General features: G+C 39.3%; 2 protein-coding genes across 2 annotated transcripts; both read right to left on the bottom strand.

Moving 5' to 3' along the window:
• Positions 1-424: 424 nt before the first annotated feature.
• LOC122104169 (olfactory receptor 8B4) lies at positions 425-1,372 on the bottom strand. The gene has a single exon (XM_042674873.1). It carries the CDS (start codon positions 1,370-1,372, stop codon positions 425-427), a length of 948 nt encoding a protein of 315 aa, XP_042530807.1.
• A 14,700-nt stretch (positions 1,373-16,072) lies between these two features.
• Positions 16,073-17,020, bottom strand: LOC122104157 (olfactory receptor 145). Its single transcript, XM_042674864.1, has one exon. It carries the CDS (start codon positions 17,018-17,020, stop codon positions 16,073-16,075), a length of 948 nt encoding a protein of 315 aa, XP_042530798.1.
• Positions 17,021-17,781: the final 761 nt, after the last annotated feature.

Genomic DNA, 17,781 nt, shown 5'->3' with positions numbered 1-17,781 from the left:
ATAGGTGCACACCACCATGCCAGGCTTGAGAATTTTTATTCTTTTTTTTCTGTTGTTTTTGGTCAGTCGTGGGGCTTGAACTCTGAGGCTGGGCGCTGTCCCTGAGCTCTTCAGCTCAAGGCAGGCACTCTACCACTTGAACCACAGTGCCACTTCCAGTTTTGTGGTAGTTAATTGGAGATAAGAGTCTCCCAGATTTTCCTGCCAGGGCTGGCTTGAACTGTGATTCTCATATCTCAGCCTCCTGAGTAGCCAGGATTACAGGCACGCGCCACCAGCGCCTGGCTGATATTCTTGATTCTTAAAAGGAAAGAGAAGACTGTTTTAGGAAAAAACATTGAAGTTCCTCCGTTAGTTGATTCAAAAAAGGCATGTAAGTATTATGTTTACTGGGACTTAATTGCCTATAATACTACCTGACCCATCAGAAGAGTAGTCTCTTCAGGGTCTTGTCTAGAGCAAATTTAACATCTTTATTCCTCAAACTGTAGATCAAAGGGTTAAGCATTGGAACCACATTGGTGTAAAAGACTGAGGCAAATTTTCCCTGTTCTATTGATCCAGAGAAAGAGGTTGTTAAGTAAGTGAATGCCCCAGACCCAAAAAACAGAGCCACAGCAATCAGGTGAGAGCCACATGTACCAAAGGCTTTGGATCTGCCCTCTGTAGAGGGAATCTGAAGAATGTTAGACAGAATGAATGCATAAGAAATGAAGATGCTGACACTGGATACAATAATGACAACTCCAACAACAAGGAAAAACACAAGCTCATTGACATAAGTGCTGGTGCAAGAGAGCTGTAGAAGGGGGAGAACTTCACAGAGGTAATGGTGGATGATGTTGGAATCACAGAAGGTCAGTCTCAGCATGCTTCCAGTATGGGCAATGGCCCCAGCAAACCCTATCACATAGGAACCCAGCATCAACAGAGAGCAGACCCGAGGGGACATGGTGACTGTGTATAGCAGAGGGCTGCAAATGGCCACGTAACGATCATAGGCCATTGATACTAAGACATAGCACTCAGAATTGACAAAGAAACAAAAGAAAAATAGTTGAGTCATGCATCCTATATAAGAGATAATATTTTCTGACATAAAATCATTCAGCATTTTGGGGGTAAACACACAGGAGTAACAGAGATCTATAAAGGACAAATTGAAGAGGAAAAAGTACATTGGGGTATGAAGACTAGAATTTAGCCCAATTAAGGTGACCAAGCCCAAGTTGCCCACCACAGTGAACACATAGATCCCTAAGAACAGAAGGAAGAGGGGGATCTGGAGCTCTGGGTATTCTGACAATCCCACAAGGATAAACTCAGTCACTGAGGAACTGTTTCTTGGAGCCATTCTCTTCTGGTAAGTCATCTATGGAAACAAAGGAGAAAACACACAAGATGATGACAGACACAAGCTTTAATAGTAGGAAACGGCTCTAGCAATATAAGCTTTTACATGGATGCCTTCCCTCATCCGTGCTTGTCTTCATCCCAAGCTTGTTGATAGTACAACTGTGGGAGCATCACAGCTCCCCTAGGATGATCAGAAATCCAAGCTTTTCTGTTAGTGTGACCAACAAAGGATAGAGGACCCACTTGAGAGATGAAGAGGCAAAATAACTCTGTTAAAGACAAACAAAGGGTCTCAGAAAGATCCAAGAAAACAATATAGCCTTTCCTTCCTCAGGTGCTATGAGACAAGACCTGTCCTGACCACCATTGTGTCTTCTCATTCTCTTCTTTTCTCTCCTAGACATATATATTAAGTTACTAGCTGATGAGATAGATAAGCCAAAAGCCAAAGGTATCTCCTATTGGATCTCTAAAGGCTTCTGGATTCCTTTAAACCTCTTGTCTCACCTCAAAGTCAGTGTTGAAAACAAGGGGATCAATGCTTCTCAGAGCTCTTGGATATGGATTTAAAAGAAAACTATCAGAAAAGATGGTTTAAAGCCTACGTCTTTCTTCTCTTTTGTCATTCTCAGTGCTGGTATTTATGAGGTCTCATTCCATTAGCTTTTCATTAGCCAGAAGGTAAAGAGAGTACTGCTAACAAACAGGCTTGTATGTTACCTCTTCTTATTCCCTTGGTATGATGAATCAGAGATTTTACTGACACAAATTCTCCAAGGTATTTGAGGAATAGACTGTAGTTTTTGTATGTGTATTGTCCCAGGTGGTCTCTATGAATTTCAGGAGGATGAATTTGTTCACCAGAACCCCAGTTGGCATATTAAAGGAAACTAAACTTCTTGGTCATCCTGGGGACTTGATTAGGCACAGATTCCCTAGAGAATTTCTCTGAGCTTTGTCTCTATAGGGAAGAAACTGCACTGTCTTTGTTTACACCGTGCATTAGATGTTTACGTACCATCTTGGGGAACTGGCATTCTACTAAAACTTCCATCCTGCCCTAGGGATTCCATGTCATTCAGTGATGAGTTTACAGGACTCGTTTTTTCCTCTTTTATTCACGCTGGGCTTAAGCTTGGCTTTAAAGGAAAATGGTTTCAAATTTATTTACCATCATTTCAAAACTTTCATAGAAAGCTTTAAGAGGCAGCCATCAATCAATCACTCAATCAATCAACAGTTTAGATCAATGTGATAGATGTTCTGAGAGCATTTCATAGAAAATGCTTCCAGGACCATGAGCTACTCAGAACAGTAAGAAAAACCATCACAGCAAATACCACATATTACTCTTAACTCTACTAAAGCCCACAGACAGGCCTCGACTCTCCATGAGGAGATCAAATATACACAAAAAGGTAGCACACAAATCTACTCTATAGCTAGAAAGGATCCAGGTACAATGGGAAATGTACCTGAGGATTTGATTTGCCATTCTTCAGATGATAAATCTATATGATCTGTTAAGTGAATATTCTTTTTCAAATTTTATTTTATTGTAAAGCTGCTGTACAGAGGGGTTACAGTTACATGAGTAAGGCAATGAGTACATTTCTTGTCAAGCATTGTTACCCTTCCCTTGTTGCTCTCCCACTGTCCCTTCCCTCCCCCACCCAAAGTTGTAAAGTTCATTTCCAATATACTGTCTTGTGGGTATCATTGTTGCAATTGGTCATCCTGTGTCCTTGCTATAGAGTTTTATTCCCCTCCCCAAATTAGACAAATGTATATACAAGATGTAGGGTACCAAAATGAAGTACAGTGACAACAGGGGATATACCATAGGGGAAGAATATACAAAGGAAACAAAAAAAAAATCACATAGTACATTAAAACCAACAACAAAGAAAGACTTCTTGTGTCCATACCTTGGCGTTCATTTCACATAGCATCATCTTATATGGTCATATGTACATAGCTTTTAAGCTTTTCTGTTCATCTGATAAAATTATCCTAGATGTCTACTAATTATTGCAAATGCGGGAAACCATAGGACCTATATTTCTTTGTGTCTGGCTTATTTCACTTAATGTAATTTTTTCCAAGTATTTCCATTTCCTAACAAATGGGGCGGTGTCATTCTTTCTCATGGAGGCATAGAATTCCATTGTGTGTGTGTGTGTGTTTGTATGTGTGTGTGTGTGTGTGTGTGTGTGTGTGTGTGTATCTACATCTATATATATATATATCACATTTTCTTGATCCACTTATCTACTGAGGGCATCTGGGTTGGTTCCATCTCTTAGCTCTGGTGAATAGTGCTGTGATAAACATAGTTGTGCTGGTAGCTTTAGTATGGTCTTGTTTGTGATCATTTGGGTAAATGCCCAAAAGTGGGATTGCTGGGTCATAGGTGAGCTCTATGTGGAGTCTTTTGAGGAACGCTCATACTGCTTTCCAAAGTGGTTGGACAAGTTTACACTCCCACAAACAATATAGTAAGGTTCCTTTCTGTCCACATCCCCTCCAGCATCTATTGTTATTAGAGTTCTTGATTATAGCCATTCTAACTGGGGTGAGGTGGTATCTCAATGTTGTTTTGATTTGCATTTCTTTTATGGACAGAGAAGTTGAGCATTTCTTCATGTGTTTATTGGCCTTTCTTATTTCTTCTTTAGAGAAGTCTCTCTAAGTCTTTAGCTCCCTTATTAATGGGGCAGTTGTTTCTTTGAGGATTTGTGTTTGGAAGATTTAAGTTTTTGAGTTCTAAGTATATTTTAGATATGAGACGATCTTCTCTCAGTCCATGGGCTTTCTGTTGATCTTACTAGCTATGTCCTTTGCCATGCAGAAGCTCTGCAACTTCATGCAATCCCATTTGTACAACATTCCACTGATTTGTAGTGGTTTAAGGTCTTTATTAAGAAAATTTCATCCTGTGCTAAGGAGCCCTAGAGTTTCTCCTATTCCTTCCGTAATGTTTTCAGGGTGTCTGCTTTTATGTGAAGTGAATATTCTAAGATTTTAGAACCTATGATTCTAAAATCTCATGACATTTGAGCATCTGCATTTGTAAGTTTCTAGAGAGATTGCCTAAAATCATCCAGGTTTTCGTAGGATTGTCCATTATCCTTGTATAATATAGCACTATGATTATTAGTAACACTCTTTCACTCTCAAAAATGATTGGATTTGGATTATAACTTTTATGGTCACTCTACTAAAAAGAACATAAACAGTTATTCAGAATTCCTGGCTCCTGTGGTCTCCTAGATTACTGGCTTCCATCCTTTTTCATATCAGTCTGTGTCTGTCATCTCCTGAACCTTCAAAGACCTCCTTAACTGAATCTATCCTATAGCCAATAGTATCTATACAGTGGACCTTGGTTTTGAAAACAGGAAAGGAATACACTAAGCTGTTTCTGATTAATTGTAACCAAAAAGCTTAAGGCAAAGAGATCAAACCTTGACTAAAATAGATGACAAAGGAAAAAGAAAAGAAAAATTACATTTGTACCAAGAATAGAATCTGTACAGTACATTGTTACACACCATTGTATATGGGTGTAATAAATTGCATAGTACTGTTTCACAAACTTGAATATTTATACACACACACACACACACACACACACACACACACACACACACACACGAAGTTGTAAAACTGGAATTGAGAATCAGGCAATAGTTCCTCTTGGCCAGGAAGTCATAGGTTTGCAACTTAAAAGCTATATGAAAAGTTCTTGGTGATTGATGGTAATGCTCAGGTTCTGAAAAATATACTAGTTACACAAATCTATTTAGTTAGCCAAAAATCCATCAAGAGGCTCAGCGCTGGTGGCTCACGCTTGTAATCCTAGCTACTCAGGAGGTTGAGATCTGAGGATCACAGTTTGAAGCCAGTCTGGGCAATAAAGTCTATGTAACTCTTATCTCCAATAAACCACTCAGAAAACCAGAAGTGAGTGGAGCTGTGGCTCAAGTGGTAGAATGCTAGCCTTGAGCTGAAGAGCTGAGGGACAGTGGTGAGGCCCAGGATTCACAGCTCATGATTCTCTCTCTCTTTCTCTCTCTCTCTCTCTCTCTCTCTCTCTCTCTCTCTCTCTCTCTCACACACACACACACACACACACACACACACAAAATCCATCAAGCTATATATCTTTATCTAAAGCCTCAGTGAAGAAAAAAATAAATCACCCTACCAAACTAGTTTAAGACTAAAAATTATTGAACATTGTCGAGCCATAATCCCCCTCATTTGTAAAATACGTATTTACTGACCTGACAACTCAGTATAGTAGATCACGCAAGAAAAATAACACTGTTTTTGTTTCTCATCTGTCTTGTGTCCCTTAAAATAAAAACCTGTTATATTTTTCTTATATACAAGGAAAACAAGAGAAAAGAAAAGATAAGGAATGCATATGGAGCAGCTATAGAGTCTTTGGCATCATTCTGGGTGTTTTCTAATTGAATATTGTGTTTATAACAGCTATAGAATGTGGATGCATGTGGCAGATTGTCCTTTCCAAAGAAGGCAATACCAACACACACACACACACACACACACACACACATATATAACTTGCATCCCACATCTTGGAATAGTGAGACTAACACTTTCCTGATCAATAGATGGGTTCTCTGTTCCCTATCCTCACATCTATAGGGTCTTGGGAATGCTTTTAACCAACAAAGTATGGTGGAACTTATAAGGTCCATTCCTGGACGGCGAACAGACCTCACCCAGATCCTGCAACTGGGACACCTGGAAGAGGTCACATCTGCATCCACTGAGGTCACATCTTAATCTGATGTGGCCACACCTTTCTCCCATCTGATCCCACTTCCCTTTACCTGGACACACTTTTCCCGCCCCCCCCCCCTACCCTACATAAGGCCTAACCCAGGACCAGACCCTCTTTTTTGCCAGCCACGTGGAGTGCCAACCTTGCCTGGTCCCAGCAGGTCTACTGAATAAACCTACCCCTTACCTGAATACCACGTGCGTGGTGCTGTTCTTACTCGGCTACCACTTTTTAAAAACCTAACAGAACTGATGCTATGTAATGTCCAGGGTGAAATCAAAGTAATACAGAGCTTTTTTTCCATTCCTTTATTTCATCCACTCTTTCATTCTTTCTTTCTTTTGTTCTTTCTTTCATTCTTTCTTTCTCTGTCTACCTCTTTCTTTCACACACACACACACACACACACACACACACACACACACACACACACACACACACACTTACTTCCCTGTCATCCCTAGCTTTTAGGACAGTCATATTTGGAGTACTCTGACCTAATCTCAAAGTATACTACAGAGTTACATGTTTATAGTCATTTTCGTGATATCAAAAGAGAATAGACACCCTTTGGGTATGCATACTAACCAATGAAATGGCCAGGGATCTCACCAATATAGGTCTGGATTGCTTGATCCAATTCTACATCAGAACCTAAAATGTCTTCCTTCAATTTTAGATATGAATAATGTTTGTTTTTGTGAAGAAAATGGACATTCCTTTTTAGTCCACTTAATTTCTTACCAACTGAATTTTCTATTTGGAATTTTAGTGATAGTATAGCATGGCCCAGAAATAGAAGAGGAAGAATGATCTCTGTGCATTAATGCAGAAGTCAATTTATTCAAACAGCAAATATTTATTAAGGCCAGCCATCTTCAGCAGTATTTCAAGCTTTATCAGAAAGATTTTTTCTAACAAAATAAAACTAAGGAAGTATATATCTGGGCTGGATATAATCCTAGACCAGTTTGCTTTGGGGAAATCTAGTGTATTTCTGGGAAGCTATGGATTTAGGTTTAATGAGTTACTTTCCCAGATAAAACATCCAAAGATCATAAGCCCATAGCAGATCATTAAACAAACATAAAGCGACCTTAACTGAGAACCACCACAGGTGATAAAAACAAAAATATGGCTAGAAAGCCAAAATTGAAAAAATTATCAGGTATGTCAGGGACAGAATACAAAACAGATATATTTGATATGCTTAAAAAGAAAAGAGAAAATTGAAATAATAAAGGAAGAGCCAAAAATTAAAATAGCCATCAAAATTTTAATTTTTTGATTGTTATTATAAAGAGGAGTTACAATTATATAAGTCAGGTAAAGAGTACATTTCTTTTTGGACAATGTCACCCCTTCCCTCACTCTCTCCCAGTTTTTCCCTCCCATCTCCATCCACAAGTTATATTTTCAACATAGTATCTAGTGAGTTTCACTGAACCATCAAAGCTTTTTTTATTTATTAAAATTTTTTTATTGTTAACGTGATTACAGAGGGGCTACAGTTACACAAGTAAGATAATAAGTACATTTCTTGTCAAATTTGTTATCCTTTTCCTCACTTATCTCCTACTTTCCCTCCCTTCCAATTTGCCCCCCTTAAAAATTTTACAGATCAAGGCTGGGGAGGTGGCTCAGTGGTAGAGCGCTTGCCTTGCATGCCTGAGGCCCTGGGTTCGATTCCTCAGCACCACATAAGCAAAAAGAAAAAAAGCCAGAAGTGGCGCTGTGGCTCAAGTGGTAGAGCACTAGCCTTGAGCTGAAGAGCTGAGGGACAGCGCCCAGGCCCAGAGTTCAGGCCCCATGACCGGACCCCCCCAAAAAATTGTACAGATCATTTCCAACATATTGTCTTGTGAATATTGTGGTTGCTGTTACATTGGTTCCCCTTGTCCTTTGTCTCACCATTCTGTTGTTCCTCTTCCCTTCCCTAATTCAAACAAACATATATATAATACCAAAATCAAATACAGTGACAACAGGAGATACACCATAAGGGTAAGAACATACAAAAGCAGCAAGAAATCATATAGTACATTAAAAACAACAACAAAGAAAAACCTCCTGTCTAGATCTTGCAGTTCATTTTACTTAGCATCATCTTATATGGTCATTATTCAATATAGTTAAGATATGAAACCAACCCAGATGCCCTTCAGTAGATGAATGGATCAAGAAAGGGTGGTGTGTGTGTGTGTGTGTGTGTGTGTGTGTGTGTGTGTGTGTGGTGTGTATGTGTGTGTGTGGTGTGTGTGTGTGTGTGTAATTGAATTCTATGCTTCTATCAGAAAGCATAACACTACTCCATTTGTAAGGAAATGGAAAGACTTGGAAAAAATCATATTGAGTGAAGTAAGCCAGACCCAGAGAAACATAGGTCCCATGGTTTCCCTTATTTGCAATAATTAGTATATGTCTAGCATAATTTTAGCAGATATATCTCAATAGCTACATAAATTTGACCATCAAAATTTTTAAAGAATCAAATGGAACTTTTAGAAATGAAAATATGATAAGTGAAAATAAGAAATCTCTGGATACGTCAATCAGTCTTTTGGACACAATGAATTAAAAATATAAGTTATATTAAAGGTAGGCCTAAAGGAATTGTCCAAAGGTCAACATAGGTAAGGAAGCCTGTGAATTAGAAACATAATGTAAGAAATGTATAATAAGATGCTCCAAAGGACAAACCAGCCTTCCATATTCATGGAATATCCATTGAATCAGCAGATTCAACCAACAGTGGCTCAAAAATACTGGGAAGTGGCAGGAGGAATTGCATCTATAATGAATATGTACAAACATTTTTTCATTATTCCCGAATTACATAATATAGCAACTATTTACCTAGCACTGCCACTATATTAACTATTGTAAATTATCTAGAGAGAACATTATGTCCAAGAGGTGTGTAAGTTATATTCAAATAGTCTCCAATTTTAAGAGACTTGAGAATGGACTCATCTTGGTACTTGTTTTGGAACTAGTGCCCCAGGAATCCTGAAAGGACAACTTCACAGATAGAGCATTTAACACAATTCAGCCTGCTACCCTCAAAAATAAGGAAGGCAACAATTGAAACAAAGCTCCCACCATCCAAACTTGTAATCTGAATGTGAAACCTAAGGAAAAATAGATACACATAATTTATTAGAAATATCAGAAATAAAGCAGGCACCAGTGACTCACACTGGGGAGGCTGAGATCTGAGGATCACAGTTTAAAGCCAGCCCATGCAGGAAAGCCCATGATATTCTTACTTTTAATCAACCACCAAAGAGCCAGAGTGAAGCTGTGGCTCAAGTGGTAGAGCACCAGCGTTGAGTGATAAAGCTAAGGGACAGTGCCTAGGTCTGGAGTTCAAGCACCAGTCAGTATCAACACAGAAGGAAAGAAAGAAAAAGAGAGAGGAAGGAAGGAAGGAAGGGAGGGAGGGAGGGAAAGAAAGAAAGGAAGGAAGGAAGGAAGAAGAAAGGAAAGAAAGAAAGAAAGGAAGGAAGGAAGGAAGGAAGGAAGAAAGAAAGAAAGAAAGAAAGAATAAAAGGCAAAGTATAAAAAATATGCCAGAGAGAGGTTATGGGATGATGTTTAAAGCCATTTAAGTGAGGCTGTATGGAGTCTTGAATGTCTGAAAAGGCCTTGCTAAGAAAATGAAATTTAGTTTCAAAATTGAAAAGTAAATAGAGATAAACTGCTGGTTGTGGCTATTCCACCTTTGAATTCCTTCCATGTGTGAGGAAGTTGCCCTCATGTGATCTAATGCTGATTAGTTCCAGACTCTTCATCCTTCTGTGACAGATTACTGGGATACCAGAACTGCATGCCACCATCTGACTGCCCATGTAGGATGCTCAGTGTGAGGCAGGTGGCACAAATTTATTAATTGCATTTTGAAAAAGACAATTTTTGAAAAATCTATCTGTCCAAAACAAATGTCAGATGCTGTTGGTGCCAGCACGAACAATCAGGGTAACCTAACCAGACAGTTCTGGGGCATAAGTTGGCTATAATTCTCCCACTTGGCTTTCTTATGCTGCCTGACTTCATCAGCTGGCTTCCAAGCTTGTTTTAAACTTCTGTTATCTTGCTCATTTCCTGCCAATTAGTCCCCTTTTATTAACCAGAATCAATTTCCACTATTCACAGCTAAGATCTGCAATAGAGACTGAGTTTAAGGAGACCACAAGTAAGGAATAAAGACAGAGAGCAATCCAGCCTGGACAGCAAGTTGCCCAAAGGTCTGAGATAAGAGTACACACACACACACACACACACACACACACACACACACACTTTCAAAAACAGGTGCAACATCCAGGTTTGGTGGTACATGTCTGTAATCCCAGCACTGAGAAAGCAGAAGCAAAAGGACCAGGAGTTCAAGACTAGCCTAGACTACATAGTGAGAGCCTGTCTCAAATACCCAAGGGCTAGAGTGTAGTTCAATGGTAGAGTGCTCTCCTAGCATGCACAGGCTCAAGGTTCAATCCTCAACCCTGAAAAAAAAAGAGGCAGGGGATTAAAAAACTCTTTGGAGGTCTCACTATGTTTTGAACGACTTTCTTTCCAAGGAGGACTTTTGTTTTAATGTGGTTTGAAAGGTAATGAACAAGCATCCAGAGCCCAGAGATTGTTATTCTTCACCTCCCTGCAATGATGTCTATTATCTTTGATTGGTTATGTTTCTTTTTTCTTTAATAAGAAAAATTTTGCTACTAAGTGAATGAATGTAAGCTTCTTTTCTGGCTAAATTTTCTGGTCAGTTTCTTAAATAGAATGTCAGCTATATAAGAATAAAACAATATTATTCAATATCTAAGGAAGGTAATAACTCAGTAGTTAATTTATTAATGGTCAAATAATTAGTATATTTTAAATAGCACGATGTTGTGACAGTATTTTTGTACATGTGCTGTAAATTCAGTGTATTAGCTTGAAGGGCAATACCTAGAATAAATTCTTACCCACCTTTAAAAAAATTAATACCTACTATACATACTTCTTCTTAAAACTTGAAAAATAATTTTGCTCCCACAAAAATCATTGTAGGTTATTATAGAAAGTATATCTTTGAATTGATAATGTTATTTTATGCTCTTTATTCAGAGGCAGTCTCCAGTTATTGCATTGTTACCATGGAAATGCACAAGCTGTTTTATTGTATAGTTTTAGAACTATATTGCTATTCATCTTGAATAACAAGTAGACTAACAGCAGAGAAAACCAAGAGATCACAACAGGGAATTCAAATATGCATAAGGGGGAAAACTATTGCAAATATGGGGAATGAAAAGTGATTTTAAGAATAAAGTCATTTTTATATGCAGTAGCAAGTGGTAGGATATTGTTGGAGTGGGTTAGTGGTGTCAATTAATTGTCCAGAAATAACTGAGAAAATTACACACAGGAGTCAGATGCAGGAATTTTTTTAAAAAACAGTTTTATTGCCGACAAAGTAGAAGTCTCCACTTCGAAGCCTATGAATAAGACATCACAATGTCCTCAATTAAATCTGTAAATCCAGTGTTGGGCAGCAGTAGGTCTTCCTTTCAAAGGAAGAGATAAGTAGGGCCCTGATAATGTGTCTGTACTATCTAGAAAATAAAGATGGAAACAGTAGGATGGGAACTGAGCCATACCGAGCCACAAATTCATTCTTTGGTGTGTAGTGGGGAGGATATAAAAAAAAGAAAATGTTGCTTGCTTACGTACCTGTGGGGCTATAGTAGCTCCTCCCTCTCTAAGGAAACTGAAGTGAATTTAAGCAAATGTAAGGCTACAACTGAAGTGAAGTTGGGTTATTACCACAGTTTGTATTTGACAGTAGGCAATAAGATGACAGTCATCAATCACCAGTCTTGACCTTGAACCTTGGAAATGAGAAGGGTAGGACTGGAGACAAGAAACCTGAACCCAAGGCAAGGTGTGGTGGCTAATGCCTGGAATTTTAGCTACTTGGGAAGCAAAGCTTGATTGGGAAGACCCAGGTTCTGGGCCAACTCAGGAAAAAAGTTCATGAGACCCACCCCCCCCATCTCAATCAACAAAAAGCTTGGTATAATGGCACACACATTTCATACTAACTGTACAGAAAGCACAAATAAGAAGATCATGGCCCAGACTGACCTGGGGAAAGGGGATGGGGTGAGACCCTATTTGAAAAATGAAAATAATGTGCCTGGCAAGCACAAATTCCAGTAACACACACACACACACAGGAAGGAAGGGAGGAAGGGAGGAAGGGAGGGAGGGAGGGAGGGAGGGAGGGAGGGGGAAAAGAAAAAGAAACCTGAACCAAGATAGTAAGAATTCTATGCAGAATTTGACACCTACTGCTAAATCAAAGAGAAAACTCCTTAGAATTTAGCCTATAGTCCCAGCACTAGGCAGAAAGGCTGTGAGTTTGAACCAGCCTGTCAGTCTAGGCTATACAATGAGTTACATAACAAAATGCTGCTTCTGCTCAAAAAATTTTTTAGGATCATCAGATGGCTATTTAAAGGCCCTTTGAAAAGAAGAGAGCAATATTGTCTTTCTGTGTGGCAAATAGAAATCATTTGCATTACTCCAATGCTCTTGTAACCTTAAACCCAGCAATGTAGTCATTCAACATCATTTTAGCATGTACTTAATCAATGTTGTTTACATGTTCCTAGAACAAAAACTAAATTACAAAATAGTACTTAATATGATAATCTGCTTGTATGTATATATAGAGAGTTTTTTTCACTGATCCATGCTATTCTAACTACGAGACAAAGACAGAAAAATACTCTGAATAAAACATAGACCAAAATGCCAGAAGTGGTATTCTTTGAATGGCGGGATCATGATATTCTCTCTTTCTTTTGAACTTTTTTTTGCGTATCTCTACACAGTTCTATCTCACATGTTTCTACCACACGGTGGTAGAAATTTAAGGAAAATTATTTTTAAAAATAAATTAAAAACAAGTGCTGCATAATTACAGTATTTTAAAAATCTCACTGGGAATTTGTTCAACATGTATTTAACACCTTCTATATTTTCCAGGCATTAAGCTCCAGGTTATCTAGAGACGGTAACCTTAACTAAACAACCTCTTAATATATTACGGTGCAACCCATTGAACAATAGCTCTGCAAACCTCGCATACATATTCCTGATTCTATGCGCTCAGTGCCTTTAAAAAGGAGAAAATTCTTCAGTGTTTTTCTCTTGACATATGTTCTGGCAAATTGTTTCCAAATGAAAATAACGTAGGGACTTAACTCCAGACAGCAACTTGGGGATGGAACAAGGTGAATATATATGCACCACATGTGCTATTTCTTTCACATCCATATTGAACTCCTTGGAAGGTGCCTAGTAAGAAGAGTGTGGGCTATGGCTTGCCATCTAAATACAATCTGCAACTCTGCTTATTATCTGTGCAATCATAGGCAAGTTCTTTAACTTCTTTAAGACGAGATTTGTGTGTCCAAAAAAGTAAGAGAAATGATCTCAGACCATTGTAGAAAAGATGCAAGGAGAATATGTAGGTACCAATTCAAAAACAACTTAAAAACCAGAGATGCCTTAAATGTAAACCTCCTGCCTACATGTATCACTTCCATGCTCAGATCATGGTAGTTTGCTAAATTAAAAGGGATCTGAGTGGAGGTCATTACAAACATTCAATATGAATGAAGGGAGCAAAAGAGATGGGTGGTCATATCTTTAAGAAGCTGAATAGAAATCAATTTCAATCAAATCCTACAGTTGAGTCTCTGAGGGCATGTCTTTTCCTTTTCTCCATAGCTCATTTCTTCCTCCCATGTGGTCTTACCAGCATCTTTCTTAGCCCATTCTTGCTTATATGAAAATAGCATATTCTATCATGTTGTTTTTATATTCTATTTACAATAGATCCTTCTATGTCTATTAATCACTTATTACATGTTTGCTGCATATTGAATATTTGTATTCTCCCAAAATTTATATTTGAAAGCATAGTGCTTTGATGGACAGTCTTTTGGAGTGCCCTTTTACAGGGCCTAAGAGAGACTGTTCACTTCTTTCCTCTCTGAAGTAAGACACTGAGTCTGTTGATAACTTGATCGTGGGCCTAAAAAGATAAGCCAATTGTCTCAAAGTTAAACAATAAGTTAGTGGAAGTGCTAAATATTAGAAGGAAGAAGATCTAGCAGGGGGTGAAACCAAACTGTCTGGTATTTAATTCTCAATGGAACTCTGAAAAAAAGTTAAAGAGACATCAAGTAATTTGCTTAAAGTTACACAACTACGGGGTAGAAGTTGGGATTCAAATCTGATTATACCTTCCAATTCCATAGTCTGCTCTTTCAAAATTTTTATGATACTTTGTACCTTTCTCTGCCTTGATCACTTGAATTCTATTGTTCACCTGTCCATGCACTTTCTTTTGAATTCACTATTACTGATTAGCACCAGTCCAAAAGTTATACAAAGTTATAAATCTATCCAAACTATGTTTTCTTTTTCATATAGGGGAGAGCATTTCTAAAGGTAATTTTGGGACAGAAAGGATTTTCGTGGCATTTTACATGTCATTGTATCACAGAAAATATTTAGTATCACAATTTTTAATGGACCCTCCCTTTTACTGGGAGGTATATCAGTATCTCAGCCAACAACAAATAAACAAAAAAGAGAGAGTCAAACAAAGTAATTGTGCAAATATGATGAGGGAACTATTCATACAGGTGTAGGCAGAATGTTGTCTGAGAGAACCACAAGAGATGGTCAAACTAACAGCAGGGAGACATAATAAGCCCTTGGCAGGAAGTAGCAAGGGAGGGAGCAGTTACTGTAAACACATGTGGAACAGAGGATTCAGTTACTGCCACTTTAGCCCAAGTTGGGAGGATGTCCAGAAATAACTATCTTCATGTCATTTTTCTCCTTCTCCCTGATTTTTCTCTACCAAGGTTCCCTTTGCCCTAACCCCAAAAAAGAACCCAGAGGAAAAGGCAATCCATTAGGGAATTTCTTCAAAGAGGTGCCAAGGAGTAGAAATTTGATCTGAGAAGAGACAGAGAAAATATTCTACCTTAGTCTCTGTTGTATGCCACACCAATATACCATTTGATAGGCATTTCCAATGATGATTGGCTGCTAACCTGAATATGGTTAGTAACATTAAAAGGTCTATGGTTCTAAAGTATTCCACAGATACCAAAGTGATTTCTCCTGGCCACAGAGTCCACTACTTTTGCCTTTAAAAGCACAATTTGAAAACAAGAAAATGGGTGTGTATGAAATAATTTCCAAATTCTAGTCTTCAGAACCTTGGAATTTCCTGTTAGTTCTTAAGCCCACCATCATAACCAAATCTCTAGAAGTCCAGGCTCCTGCAGCACCACTCCACAGGCCTAGGTGGTAGCACACTTGCTGCTCTCTGGGTCCTAATACACTTCCCCCACATTCCATAAACTGCTTCAAGAATTTTTCTGGTCATTTAGCCAACATCATCTCAGCAAAATCCTATACCTCCTACCTTCTTACAAAAATGTGCTAATTTAAAATTAGCCCTTGAAAAGTGACATGAAAGTTCTGTAGACAGAACCAGATTCTAACATCCGAGGCCAGCTCACATTTTCTTTCCTCCAAGGCCTGAAGAAGGAAGAAAGTTAGCCAAAATGGAACACGTAATGGAAAGAAATAACCTGAATTGTGGTTGCTGTTTGGCTAAGATGCTGAATGCTAGGTAGGGCCATAAGCCTGTGTCTTCTCAGAAATATGAGGACCGGGGTAGATGATCTTCCAGATACCCTTCAGAAGAGGAAGACAGACTTGTCCAAGAATGAGTTAAAATTTCTTCCATGTATCCTATGGATTCTGATTCAACTATGGAAGAACAAAAGTGGGTCCTTCCCAAGCATTGTTCCTCTCTTAGGAGAATGAAGTTTTGCTCAAAATTTTCTTCAGAGCAACTTTGACATCCTTATTCCTCAGGCTATAAATTAATGGGTTGAGCATGGGCACGACAATGGTGTAAAATAAAGAGGACACTTTCCCTTGGTTCATAGGTAAAAGGGAAGATGGTTTGAGATACATGAATGCCCCTGACCCAAAGAAAAGAGAAACTGCAATGATGTGGGAGCTGCAGGTGCTGAAGGCTTTTGACCTGCCTTCTGTGGAACGAATTTGGAGGATGCTGGAGAGGATGAGGGCGTAAGAAATGAAGATGGTGACTGTGGGGACACCAATGTCAATACCCACAACAATGAAGACGACCAGCTCATTCACATAGGTGCTGGTGCAAGAGCGCTCGAGAAGGGGAAGGATGTCACACATGTAGTGGTTGATGAGGTTGTTGTCACAGAAGGTCAATCTCAGCATGCATGCTGTGTGGGCCATGGCCCCAGCAAAACCCATCACATAGACCCCCAGCAAAAGCAGTAGACACACCGGAGGAGACATGGTGACCGTGTACATCAGGGGATTGCAGATGGCCACATAGCGATCATATGCCATTGCTGACAGGATGAAGGACTCAGAGACGACAAAGAAAAGAAAGAAGAAGAGCTGAGTCATACACCCAGGGTAGGAGATGATGTTCTGCTTTGAGATAAGACTCATTAACATTTTGGGGGTGATGACAGTAGAATAGCAGAAGTCTATAAGAGATAAGTTAAAGAGGAAGAAGTACATGGGTGTGTGAAGGTGAGAGTTCAGCCCTATCAGCGTGATCAAACCCAGATTCCCCACCATGGTGACCACGTAAAAACCAAGAAACAGGAAGAAGAGAGGAATCCGGAGTCCTGGCTGGTCTGTTAAGCCTGCAAGGATGAACTCTGTCACAGAAGAGTTCTCAGCTGCCATTCTCAAGTAAGGCATTCTGTAGGGACAAAGGAAAAGAGCCACTGAGAAGAGGAAGACAAGAAAGGAGAAGGGAGATGACAGAGTCAGCTCCCCAGTTTGTCACGAGTTGGATGTGTACAGAGATTTTGAACTTCAGAGGTTAGGATCCTGGAACTATTCTCATAGCCCCGATGACTTTTCCTCTGCAGGGACCTATGGAGGTCATACCTGCCTCCGTGCAGAGCAGATGCTGCTGGAAGAAGGACCTCAAGAAGCTTCTGAAGAGTCTCCGATCTTTAATTTGATTCCTTAGTTAGCCTTCTGTCTCCATAGTTTTCTCAGACTTATAAAACACATCAGTCTCTGAGAAGAATTCTCTGAGGCTGGGGCTAGTCTAATTGGGCAAGAGAATGTCTACCTTCTGACCATCCTGGACAGAGTACGAGGGTGAACTAGTTTCCCGCCCCGCCCCCCAGTACTTTAGGACCCTACACTGAGACATTCACCCAGAGTCAGTCACTCACCTTCCTTCAGCCCAGAGCTTCAGTGTTGTACCTTTCAGCCAAACAGTTGTTCAGACAGATTAATGACTGTGGTGTTTTTGTGGAAGGATTTGTCACAAACACCTCTACTTCCTCTTCTAATGGGAGGGTTAGACACCCCCCCCACACACACACACATAGAGGCTGTTTCAGAGCTCTCCTGAGCTGGAAAACGATGTGGGGAGTGGTTTACTCTGAAGCTCTTCTCTAGCTTGCAAAGAGACTGAGCAGTTTTATGCCAGGTTTGGAGATCTG

This window comes from Dipodomys spectabilis, unplaced genomic scaffold, assembly GCF_019054845.1.
Source record: "Dipodomys spectabilis isolate Male_0828 unplaced genomic scaffold, ASM1905484v1 ptg000023l, whole genome shotgun sequence".
NCBI classification, from domain to species: Eukaryota; Metazoa; Chordata; class Mammalia; order Rodentia; family Heteromyidae; genus Dipodomys; species Dipodomys spectabilis.
This window is presented reverse-complemented; position numbering and strand designations above follow the sequence as displayed.